This window comes from Molossus molossus, unplaced genomic scaffold (genome assembly GCF_014108415.1).
Source record: "Molossus molossus isolate mMolMol1 unplaced genomic scaffold, mMolMol1.p scaffold_m16_p_16, whole genome shotgun sequence".
In the NCBI taxonomy this organism is placed as follows: Eukaryota; Metazoa; Chordata; class Mammalia; order Chiroptera; family Molossidae; genus Molossus; species Molossus molossus.
The window spans coordinates 54,012,460-54,025,578 of record NW_023425351.1 but is presented as its reverse complement, the minus strand read 5'-3'; the positions used below and the strand labels follow the sequence as shown (position 1 = coordinate 54,025,578).

Here is a 13,119-nt window from a genome sequence, read left to right as displayed (position 1 = left end):
GTTTTTCTTCTACAACCTGCTGAGTGACCAGGTTAGCTAAGCAAAAGTTGCAAATAAACTAGCTTCATCACATGTCACTCTAATTTAAAAGATTTTATGGTCACTTAGAGGGGATAAATTTTAAATTATGTCATCTGTTTTTTCTACATTTTCACACTCATTCAAACACGGTTCACAGATGTCAGTTTCAATGTAAGTATGTCTAATCATAGGGAATTCAAAATGCTAAAATTATGGTGTACTGATTATAGATTTAAGACTTTAAAATGTTTTATTGTTTTGAAGTTATTTCCTGTGGAGAACTACCTACACCTCCCAATGGAAACAAGATTGGAACTCAGACTTCCTACGGGTCCACAGCCATCTTTACCTGTGACTGGGGATTCATCCTGGTGGGCTCTGCCGTTCGGGAATGCCTTTCTTCGGGTCTTTGGAGTGGATCTGAAACCAGATGCCTAGGTACAGATTTTTAAATCATTTATTTAAACCTCTTTTCTTCCTCTGGAAGAGAAACAACTCTTATTCACTCAGTAAGGACTCTAAAAAAAACCCCAGAAAATATTTAAATTTAAAAATGTCTCCTGGTGGAAAAGCTATTAAATAGATAACTCTGCAAGTTAGTCAACTAGTATGGCAAATGAGACTCTTATGTCATTAAGGTGAGACACGTTGTCATCCAGGCATGGTGAAAATAAAAAGGGGAAAACTAATTGCTTACAATTATGTGTCTGCATACTCAGCTGGATTAATTGCTGTATCATTTAATTCCTTGTAAACCGTAGGCAGTTTTCCTTTTACCTATTCGTTTAAGGTAATGACCGAAGAAGAAAAATAATTTCCACATTTAAGTCTTCTTCTTCCCTTTTATTTCACAATTTCAACATGTGTAATATTATGTTCTATTAAAACTTAAAAAATTTACTTTTCAAACCTGATTTTAGGGCCAATAGGATTTTTTTCCCTTAGGGTTCTTTGAATTTATTATAAAAATAACCAACTGTGTAATAAAAGAAACTAAACTAGCTATTTCTTCTTACAACTCCTCTTTTATTATTTAAAAATTATGATTGATGCCATATCTCTTTGTTTAAATATGTTAATGTTTTTAATATTAAAAGAATGATATGATTTATGTGTCATTTTTCTCTATAATGATATCAAGGTATGACAGCCAGTATTGAGTTAGGTATAATAAAAATTGTTCTAATTATTCACTTGTCTGTTGGGAATAGGCATAATCTTTTTGTTTATTAACTTAAAATTGTTGATTATTGTGAACAGGGTATTGCCAAATTTGTACAATATTTTCTCTGTAAAATTTTACTATTTAAAAATATGCATGACAGAAAAGTCTGTATTTTAGCAATTTACATGTATGTTGTTTTGCTAATAAGCTTGAAAATATTCACGATAATACAAGGACAATTTAAAACTAAAAAGGTTTGGTTAGTTTTGATAAAATTCCTTTTTTTTTACCCTCTCAGGCATATTTGTTAATAGGTATATTTGGAAACATAGCAACAGTGGTTTCTTTATAAGCGCACATACATTTAAATGTACTATAAGACTACTGTGTATAAAGAAAATACAAAATAAATTAAACCTCTATCAGTAGGGTTAAATAATAAAATAAAAATGCTTTCTGACTACAGTTCTGTTATCTGAAGAGACAGGACACAAAAGGAATATGTACGAGAAAACATTGCCTCTCAGTCTATGAAGACGACATCATCATCCATTGCAGAGGACATAGTGTTGACATCAGACATAAATTTAAAAGGATGTGGATAGGAGGAAAGTGCAGTTGCCAAACAAGCAAATCCTAGCATCTTAAGCTTACAGTGCCTTTAGGGATTCATGTAGTCCGGTCATTCTTCTCATGTTTGAGAACAACGTGGCCTTCTAGCCCCAGACACTTTCGGCTTGGAATGGCCACTGAATATGCTTATAATTGTTTCTCTAAATGTATGCATTTATTTCCAGTTCCCTAACATTTTATTATGCATTTTTTCAGATGAAAGACTTAACTTTGAATGCCCATATGCCCACCCCCTAGATTCTACAATTAGCATTTTATTGTAGTTGCTTATTACCTATGTATCATCCTTTCAAGCCTCTGTCAATCCATGGGTTGTTGGTGGTTGTTGTATTTTGAAGTAAGTTGCAGAATTTGGTACACTTCATGACTGAACATTTCAACGTGCATATCATTAGCTGGAGTTCAATATTTCCTTCACTTTTTTTTTTTTTTACTGTGACAAATTCTATATACAGTGAAATGCATGTCTCATAAATGCACTTTAGATGAGTTTTGACCAATGTGTACACCTGTGTAACCCAAACCCCAGTGTAGTTACAGAGCATCACCATGGCCTCCAGGAGGTTCCTCCCAGCCCTCCCAGCCAGTCGGCAGCTCTCCTTCTCCCCAGCCCTGACACAATAGCTGTTTTGTTTCTTTTTTCATATATGTTAGTTCTATCTGTTCTAGAAATTCATTTGAATGGATTCCTAAATTACGTACTCTTTTTTAAAAAATGTATCTTTATTGTTGAAAGTAGTACAGATGCCCCCCCCCCTTTGCCCCCAATGACCTCTTCCACCCCGCTCCAGCCCCCTCCCCGGGCCTTCTCGGCACTATTGTCTGAGTCCATGGCTTCCTTCATCTATGCTGATGTGTGTAGATCAGTCATTTTTCATCACCGAGTAGAATTCCATTGTATGGATATACCACACTTAGCCATTCCCCTGTTGATGGACCCCTGGGCTCTGCCCAGTTAGGGGCTATAATTAATAAAGCTGCTATGACTATTCATATAAAACTCTTGTGGACATATGCATTTATTTTTCTTGGATATTCTGTAGTAAAATTCCTGGTAGAGTTCTGGTGGTCTCACAAGTTCTCCAGCATGTGGTGTAGTCCATTTTTAATCCTTCCCCCCCCATTTTGTTGGGTGCATAAAAGTATCTTTAAAATTTTTAATTTGCATTATGTTGATATTACTGATGCAGCAGTTTTTTGGGTTTAGTGACCATTTGTAAATTTTCCTTTGTGAGGTAGTAAAGTAGCTTTTATATTGAATTTCCTGTTATCATGAACTGCAGGAGTTCTCTGTATATTCTGGTGGCAAGGTCTTCATCATTATGTGTTTTCTGAACATTTTCTCCTGCCTGGGACTTGTGTGTATTCATTTCATGATGAATTTACTGTGCAGAAGTTTTAAATTTTGATAAAGTTCATCTTATCATTTTTTTTTCTTTCTGATTATTGCTTTCTGTATCTTGTTTAGAAAATCTTTGCTCAGCCATAAGTCACACATATGTTTTTCATGTTTTCTTCTAGAAATTTTATAGTTTGGGTCTTACTTTTATATCTGTGATTTACTTTTAGATGATTTTTGTAGGTATTCCAAAGTAAGGTTTAGGTGTTTTTTTGTTTGTTTGTTTGTTTGTTTGTTTTGTTTTGTTTTCCAGAAGGATATTTGGCACTATTTCTAAAATATATTTTATGTCATGAAATTTTGTATGTCATTCCTACAAATTTAATTTTCAAGACAACTTTGATACTTAAGGGCCTCTGTAGTTTCATAAAACTTTTAGAATTAATTTATTAATTTTTATTTTTTACAATGCCTTGTAGGTTATGATAAGGATTGCATTGAATCTATAGATTGTTTTGGAGAATTGCTGTCTCACAATGTTGACATTTTCAATTCATGAACATAGTATGTTTAGTATATTTATTTCTTTAGTTTTTCTTTAATTTTATTTTGTATTAGCAATATTTTATATTTTTGGCATAGAGATCATGAATGTCTGTTGCTAAATTTATTTCTCAGAATGTTTAGTAAGTTTACATTATAAGTGAAATTGTTCATTTTTAATTACGTTTTCCAGTTGTTTGCTGCTAGTATATAAAAACATAATTATTTAAAGTATTTAATATCCGACAACCTTAATATTTTACTTATTAGTTTTAGGATTTTCTTAAAATAGGATTTTCTACATATACATCATCTGAGCAGAGAAAAGTTTTACTTTTTTTCTAGATGTATGCTTCTTTTTTCTTTCTTTCCTTTTTTTGTATTAATGTATTACAACAGGGCCAACCAAATAATGTTAAACAGGACTGGTAAAAGTGAACATTCTTGTCTTTTTCCCTGTATCGTGAGTAAAGAATTCAACATTTCATCTATAAAAATGATGTTAGCTGGAGGTATTTTTTAGATATCTTTTGGTATTCTGAACCTCAGTTTCCAACAAAAAGCATTGCTCTAGAGCTGGGTGTCCTACAAGTCAACTCAATTCTGACACTATCTACATGGAGATAGCATCAGATTCTATAAGATAAGGGTTCAGTCCTACAAGTTTGTCCCACACTCCCACTTTAGATGCGGTCCCAAGCCCAGGTTGTTACCAATGATTGTGAAAGATGAGCTATAGATTGGAGGTTCCAACAACTTTGTCCTTGGGTGTGATGGATTTGCTAGGGAGGCTCACAGAACTGAGAGATACATTTTACTTATTAGCTCACCAGTTTGTTATAAAATGTAACTCAGGAACAGTCAGATGGAAGAGATGCATAGGGCAAGATACATGTGGGAAGGGCTTGGAGCTTCCTTGCTTTCTAAGCTCACCACTCTGCCTGAATCCCCACTGCTCACCAACCTGGGAAGGAAGCTCTCCGAAACTTGTCTTTTTGGGTGTTTATGGAGGCTTCATTACAAATACATGATTGATTAAATCATTGGCCATTGGTGATTAATTCAACATCTAGCCTCTTTCCCCTCCATGGAGGTCAAGGGAATGGGACTGAAATGTTAAACTCTCCAGTCACACAGTGGACTTGACTGGCAACAAGCCCCCACCCCAGGTGTGGCCCAAAAGTCACCCAATTAACGTAACAAAATATACCTTTGTAGCTCTTATCACTTAGGTAATTCCAAGGGTTTTAGGAGCTCTGTGCAAGAAGAGGTAACCAATAACAAATACGTATTTCTTATTATAAGTCACAGTATTACAGATGTTTTATCAAGGTTGGACAGTTTTTCTTATGTTGCATGAGAAATGAGTTGGCCAAATTTCCCCATCACTCGTGAGAGTGTGGGGCTCTTGGGGTATAGCTGGAATGAGCTTTTCCAGAGGCCCCCACAGGAGAATGAGATGTGGTAAAAGACTTTATTTGTGTGGAGTTACATTCATTGGGTTGTAAAGTCAGTTGCTTTAGTGCAATCCTGAAAATGGGTAGCTGGGGGTTCAGCAGGGTTAGATGCAGGACCAGTGTCCAGAGTTTCCATTCCATGGGGGAGTTGGGTCCAGTGTAGATATAGCATCAGGCTAGTCACAGTCCACTGTGCAGAGTCCACATGGCTGTGGGCTACATGGGTAAATGTAGGGTGTGAGAACCCTATAAACCAGGAGTCAGACACCAGCCAACGGAGAGAGAGAGAGAGAGAGAGAGAGAGAGAGAGAGAGAGAGAGAGAGAGAGAGAAAGAGAAATATAGAGAGAGCAAGCTTTCTTTGTTCAGCAGATTATGTATCTCAGATTTTGCACCCTTGTAGTGGTCACCTATTCTGGCTACTGATTTGTTACTAGATGTGACTGACAGGTAAGCACTTCCCATGTCACCCAGACTTTATTGGGTGTGCATCTAAACTGCCTTTGTCCACTCTTTTCCCCCTATTGACCTACGGGTAGTAGACTTGAACTGCAGCTTCCTAGTAAAGCTGTATGTATAAATGGCATGCCTATATTATCTAGGCTCCTCTTTACTCTTTTCTGTTAATAATAACCAGGTTATTATAACTGTATCAAATATATTCCTAATTTATTATTACTTTTCATGTATGTGTATTGAGTTTTGTCAAATATTTTTATTCATCTATGAAAAGAATTCAATATGGTAAATTATAGTGGTTGAATTTGCATCTTAAACCAATTGTTCATTCCTGGGTAAACTTCAGATATGATGCATTTTAAATTTATATATGTTTTAGATTGATTTTCTAAACATTCATTAAAGAGTTTTACTTTTATAAAAAAGACATTGTTTTATTCATATGTCTTTTCCAGGATTATTATTATGGATATGATTACCTCATAGAACAAGTTAGAAAGTGATTTTTTTCTCTTTTAAGTGTTTTTAGAGTACAAGTAAAATTTTTGTTTGTTTGTTTTTTAATTTAAATGTTTCATTTAATTTACCAGTAAGAATATCTGAACCAGAGTGTTTTTTGTGGAAAGAGTTTTAAGAATACAATACTTTTGATAGATAAATGACCATTCAAATTTTCTATTTTATTTTGAGTTCATTTTGGTATGATGTATTTTCAAATAATTTGTTATTTTCTGAACTGTTAAATGTATGAACATAAAGTTATTCTTTGTATTTCCTTATAATTTTATTTTCTGTATGCCTGTAGTAACATCACTTCATTCATTCCTGTTATTGGTAATTTTGTTCTCTCTTATTTTTTGTTGATAGGGTTAGCATAGATTTTCACAATTCTGTTGCTGTTTGTAAAGAATTTTTAGTTTAGATACTGTTCTGTATAGTTTCTCTGTTTTTTTATCTTCTTGATTTTTTTAAACTGTCTTTAATATAGTCTTCCATCTACCTCCTTTGGCTTCTCTTTTTATTTTGCTCCTCATTTTCCTCTTGTTAAAGTGGAATTTCAGGTCAATGATTATATATCTTTCTTTCTAGTAAAAGCACTTAATGCTATAAATTTCCCCAGAAAGCACTGCTCTACATATATTTCTCAAATTTTGATGTTACATTTTAATTTTTATACAGATTCAAATTCTAATTTATATTAGACCCAAGTGTTACTAGAAGTGTGTATGTGTGTGTTTAATTACCTAATACTTGGCATTTGACTGATTATCTTATGTCATATAATCATGTTTTTATTACTTGTGGCATGCTTCTAAATAAACTTTAAAAGTTTAGGAATGTTACCTATGTATATTGACATACAAATTAAACATAGGTCACAGTATTAAAAATATTACTTTCTGACCCATTTCAGCGGGTCACTGTGGAATTCCAGAACTCATTGTGAATGGTCAAGTCATTGGAGAAAACTATGGATACAGAGACACAGTTGTTTATCAGTGTAATCCTGGTTTTCGATTGATTGGTTCTTCAGTGAGAATATGTCAACAGGATCATAATTGGTCTGGTCAACTCCCATCCTGTGTGCGTAAGTAAGCATGGCAGAAGTAATTAGAGATCTCTGTTCTCATGCAACTAGCAGTAATTTTTTTCTTAGGTAAGATTTATAAGATTATACACACATACATATAAATATATATACATTATATATATAAATTAAAAACAAAGATAAACTAAACTCTCATAATTATTTTTTATACTGCTGTGCCCTAATATTTAAAGTGGGGTGTGTTTAGAGGTATATGAAACCATCTACTATGAAAGTGGAAAAAAAATAAGAAAATATCTATTGTTTATGTTTTATTACAGACAAGAAATTAAATTCAGCTATTCTAGTATTTATTATAAATATATAATATTTATAAATGCATATTTTTATCAAGGCTCATTCTTAACACATTTTAATTGTAAAGATTTTGATTTCTTGAGACCACTGTGCAGTACAGTAGTAGCATCAATATTGTGATGTAATATTGTGAAAGTTTTTATAGCAGAAAATATTTTGGATACATTTTTTTACTAATAATTATGATGCTATAGCTGGCAGAGCAAAATCAAGTCCTCGTGGAGTATAATGAGTGTGGGTGGGAGTCATGTGACATGACATGGAAAACACTGTTCTCATTTCCTGCTAATTACAGGAGCTAACATGGGTAATGTCGTCTCTCTAGGCCCTGATTCCTTTATATATAAAGCGAATGGTTGACAGTGTTTACCATTGTGCCCCCTTTGTGTTTCCAATTCTACAGTATTCTTAAATACATCAAGGTTACATATACACAGCTAATGTAATTGTAATATTTTTTCATAACGAATTTTAAAATTTAGTTAAAAGTGTGTTCTCAAGCATTCTTTCTGCTGCTTTTAAAGTCACAGAAAATTGTATAATCATATGTAATTATAAAATTGTTTTAATACAATAACTCACTAGTTCAACAAATACCTGCCTGATCTTTTCAGTTAATTTACTTATGAATTCACACATAAAGAATAAAATGGATTTTAGCCCTGGCCAGTTTGGCTCAGCGGTTAGAGCGTCGGCCTGCAGTCCTGAGAGACCCGCTAAGGGCATGTACCTCTGTTGCAGTTTGTCTCCGGCTCTGGTCAGTCGTGCGGGTGGCAGCCACTCGATGTGTTCCTTTCACATCGATGTTTCTCTCTCTCTCTCTGTTCCTCTCTCTCCCTCCCACTCTACCTGAACAAAAAATGGAAAAATGTCCTCGGGTGAGGATAAAAAAATAAATAAATAAATAAATAAATAAATAAATAAATAAATAAAATGGATTTTAAAATACTACATTTTTATTATTATTTTTAAAAATATACTGCTGTGCTTTGTGGTTGCTATATGTATGATATAGGTTTGCCCATTGTGCATTTATATTATGACTGTTATACTACTAAAATCAGAATATAGTTGAATATTGATAATTCTATTACTTTTTCTTACCCCACTGAATCCCCAGCAGTACATAGTCTTTCATATCATAATCTATCCTTTTTTTGAACCTGAAAGTCAATTATCAATGTGTTTATATTTTTTCTCCTAATTATTTCCATTCCTAGTTACTGACATTTACATCAAACTGATGTTAAAAAATGAGAATAAACATTGCAAATATGTTGTAATTGAAACATGGTAGGATCATACAATAGAGATTTTGGAGGCTTCAGATAAATAATACATAGGACTTTTCGTGTAGAATCACAGAAAATATTTAATTGATTCTGTAATTAATTATATTTATATGCAAAGATTTCATCATTGTCAATTTTTTCAATCAACAGAAATTCATTCATCAACAGAGTTTCATAGAACATATTTTTGCATGTTGAAATTTAATAGTATCATACAGCAGATATTTAACAATTAAAATTACTTTTGTAAGATATGTGTGTGCACACACACTGAATATCTGATGACTTGGAGACAGCAAAATTATACTTGGGTCTTTCTTACATTTTTTTTTTCTCCTATCATTTATATTCAAGCATAGCAATGGATACCACTGTTTTTCTTGTTGAATAATTGAGACTATAAATGAAAATGAGCCCTTGGTGTAAAACTGGCTTTTTTATTAATAATTTTAACAAGAATAAGATGCAGTTAAATTTCCAAGTTTGTAGGTTGACATTAACAATACAGCTGAAGAATAACTGCTCTTGGGTCATTTCAAAAGTACCAAAAGTGATGTTGGTTTTTCACCGTGCCCAGTGTGAAGGACTGTTGCTGCGGTTGCTCTGGTTAACAGAGGGAGGCGCTGCAGTGAAACAGTCCATGGAAAGTCAAAGTGTTCGGGAAAGCTGGCACTACCTAAAATCGGGAATGGAACTATCACGCTAAAAGGATTTAAATAATTCATCTATTTGATATCATTATTTACACACAAAATTGTGCTAAATTAGCAAATATCTATTGTGAAGAAAATAAACCAGTAAGAATTCATTTTTATGGTCCACATTTTTTAAAATATTTTTTTCTTTATTGATTTTAGAGAGAAAGGAAAGGAGAGGGAGAGAGAGATAGACACATCGAAGAGACATAGAAACATCGATGGATTGGCTGCCTCCTGCATGCCCCCCGCTGGGGATGGGGTCCACAACCTGGGCACGTGCCCTGACCGGGAATGCGAACTGAGCCACACCGGCCGGGAGTGGTCCACATTTTATAGTCACATTAAATTATTCTTCAAACACACCTTTGCTTATCAATTATTTATAAAAATTTATTCTATAAATATTAAAAATAAACAATTTCAAAGTTAAATACAAAAAAAAAAACTGCATTCAAGTGTCTTCAGTTCTTGACTGGCAAAGGGAAGTTGGTTCAGTTTCATTCCTTTTGTAGTAACTAATGACATGAACTTGAGCCGTTCCCAGATTTTAAAATATCAGTATTCTTCCCTAAAAAAATAGAGAGGGACTAAAAAGGTACCACAAAACTGTAAATATCTGTGCACCACTTACATAAGATGATCACAATGGTAAATAATTGTTTTCTTATTAGTATAATATTGCTAGTCCAGTAGACTGTTTTGGCTTTCTAACTTGCCCCTCTCCGTTAGTAAAAGCACTTGAGATATATTTTCACACAAAAGCGTTCTTCTTTCTATGTTGTTTGACATGATTAAGGGTAACTGTCATGTGACTTCTGATAACCAACTATTGTTCTGTGCCCTCCCCCGCCCCCACTTGTTGCTATTAGCTGTCAGCTGTGGTCACCCTGGTAGTCCAATTTACGGAAGAACAAGTGGAAACGGATTCAATTTTAATGATGTGGTAACATTCTCTTGCAACATTGGGTATCTCATGCAGGGGCCCACCAAGGCCCAGTGCCAGGCCAACAGGCAGTGGAGCCACCCTCCGCCCGTGTGCAAAGGTAAAAGACTCACCTGGTCCAGCTGGAGCACGGTACTAATGTGCTGTGTGGACACAGACGAGACCCTTTGAAACAGCTGGGGCAGAACAGTGGCAAGTTTTCAGCGAATAAAGCAAAATATTTAAAGTTGACCTTGTCTCATTAGCAATGCTTTTCTTTTTCTTACTTTTTAACTTATTTTTTAGAAGTTACAACTGGCCGGCTTTATTTCAACGGCTTAACTTGATTGATTATCTTGTGCTTATTCTGTGACTACATATAAGTCATTAAGATTGTTTTACCTCTGATTTGCTCCATAATTAATGGAACTTACCTTAGGCATTTATTTTATTGTTTTCATATTTTTGGAAAAATATGTTTAAGGCCTGAATTGCCATGATACTTTCATTGAGGGTTTATTTATTGTTTTCTGCGTAGAAACAGATAAAAGAGAATTTTTTTGGTGTTTTTCCATTTTGCAAAGAAGTATAGTATACTTCATATTGTCTGATAAAATACAACCAAGTTCAGAATCTTTACATTTTCATAGTTTAACAATAGTTTAAAAGGTATTATTTAAAATATCTGTACTCAGCATAGTGCTTACGTAGTTGCTACTGTTTAAAAAATTTGGAAAAATGTTTTCTTTTTTTTCTGTTTTTAACCACCCATCATCTTAGATAATGTATTAATTTTATTTCTGGAATCTTTCATTTGCTTGATTAAATTTACCTTTAAGACTAAATTTCTTATAGAAATTTATGTAGGTATATATATATATATATATATATATGTTATTTCAAACATACCTTTTAAAATTTGTCATTTGTTTAGTGGTGAACTGTTCTGATCCTGGAATTCCAGCCAATTCCAAAAGAGAAAGTAAAATAGAACATGGAAATTTCACCTATGGTACTGTTGTCTTCTATGACTGCAACCCTGGATATTTTTTATTTGGATCTTCAGTTTTGATATGTCAACCAAATGGACAGTGGGACAAACCTTTACCTGAATGTATCAGTAAGTAGATACTGTGAATTCTTCCTTCAAAGTTGCCATATAAGCAAAATGGACATTTATTGTTTTATAAAATATCTAGAGCTATATATCAGAAGGATTTTGTTTTTAATTATTATTTTGATTAACTCTTTGATTTTATTGCTTCATTATTTTGAAACTACACTTTCCTATATTCCGCCAATTCAATGTCCAGATGTCATTATTATTAATATTAATGTGCTGAATATCTCTATATCATTCTTTGACTTTGAACTTTGATAGAGCAGATAGAATATAGAAAGCACACATCTTTCATATTCCATGATGTTACCATCCCATAAGAGCAACTATAGTTTGATGGTCTCTTGTACTACTGTTTCAAATTTCATTTAAGGCAATATTAGTCTTTTCTTTAAATTAATTAATTTTTCTTACAGATGTTTGTCCTTTTCCCCCCATTGACTCCCTCTTCCCACCCCCCGCCCCAGCATTGTTGTCTATGTCCATTGGTTATGCTTATATGAATAAGTTCTTTGGTTTATCCCCCCCTCCCCATCTCCTCCTCTAAAGTTTGTCAGTCTGAACCTTACTTCTGTGTCTCTGAGTCTATTTTTTTCATCACCTTATTTTGTCCATTATACTCCACAAATAAGTGAGATCATGTGATACTTGTCTTTCTCTGACTGGCTTATTTCACTTAGCATAATACTCTCCAGGTCCCTAGATGTCATTTCAAAGGATATGAGATCTTTCTTTCTTACAGCTGCATAGTATACCATTGTGTACATGTACCACAGCTTTTTATACACTCACCTATTGATGGACACTTGGGCTGTTTCCAGATCTTATCGATTGTAAATAGCACTGCTATGAACATAGGGGTGCATATATTCTTTCTGATTGATGTTTCGGGCTTCTTTAGGATATATGATCATTGCATCAAATGACACTTTAATCTGTAATTTTTTGAGGAAACATCATACTGTTTTCCGTAGTGACTGCACCAGTCTACATTCCCAACAGCAGTGTACTAGAGTCCCCTTTTCTCCACACCCTCGCCAGCATTTGTTGTTTGATGATTTGTTGATGGCGGCCATTCTGGTAGGTGTGAAGTGATACCTCATAATGTTTTAATTTGCCTCTCTCTGATAATTAGTGATGTTGAGCATTTTTTTTATATATCTCTTGGCCATTTGTATGTCCTGTTTGGAGAGATGTCTATTTGGGTCCTCTGCCCATTTTTTATTAAATTCTCACCTAAGGACATTTTTGCATTTATCTTCAGATAGAATGGAAGTGAGAGAGGGGGAAGAGAGAAAGAGAAACATTGATGTGAGAGAGACACATTGACTGGTTGCCACCCACACAACCCCAACTGGGGCTGGGGACAAACTGCAACCAAGGTATGTGCCCTTAGTGTGAATCAAACCTGGGACTCTCTGGTCCACGAGTTGACGCTCTAACTGCTGAGCCAAACCAGCCAGGGCACCTCTGCTCATTTTTTAATTGGGTTCTTTGTCTTCTTTTTTTTAAGTTGTAAGTGTACTTTATATATTTTGGAAATTAACTCCTTATCTGATGTATCA

General features: G+C 34.0%; 1 protein-coding gene across 3 annotated transcripts in view; it reads left to right on the top strand.

The window, feature by feature from the left end:
- CSMD3 (CUB and Sushi multiple domains 3) overlaps window positions 1-13,119 on the top strand; it is a 1,073,312-nt gene that overhangs the window by 990,910 nt on the left and 69,283 nt on the right. For all 3 annotated transcript variants that reach the window (XM_036263876.1, XM_036263875.1, XM_036263874.1), the window contains 4 exons: window positions 286-459; window positions 7,031-7,204; window positions 10,382-10,555; window positions 11,369-11,554. In XM_036263876.1, the coding sequence (XP_036119769.1) occupies window positions 286-459; window positions 7,031-7,204; window positions 10,382-10,555; window positions 11,369-11,554 (708 nt within the window). The remainder of the gene's footprint in view (window positions 1-285; window positions 460-7,030; window positions 7,205-10,381; window positions 10,556-11,368; window positions 11,555-13,119) is intronic.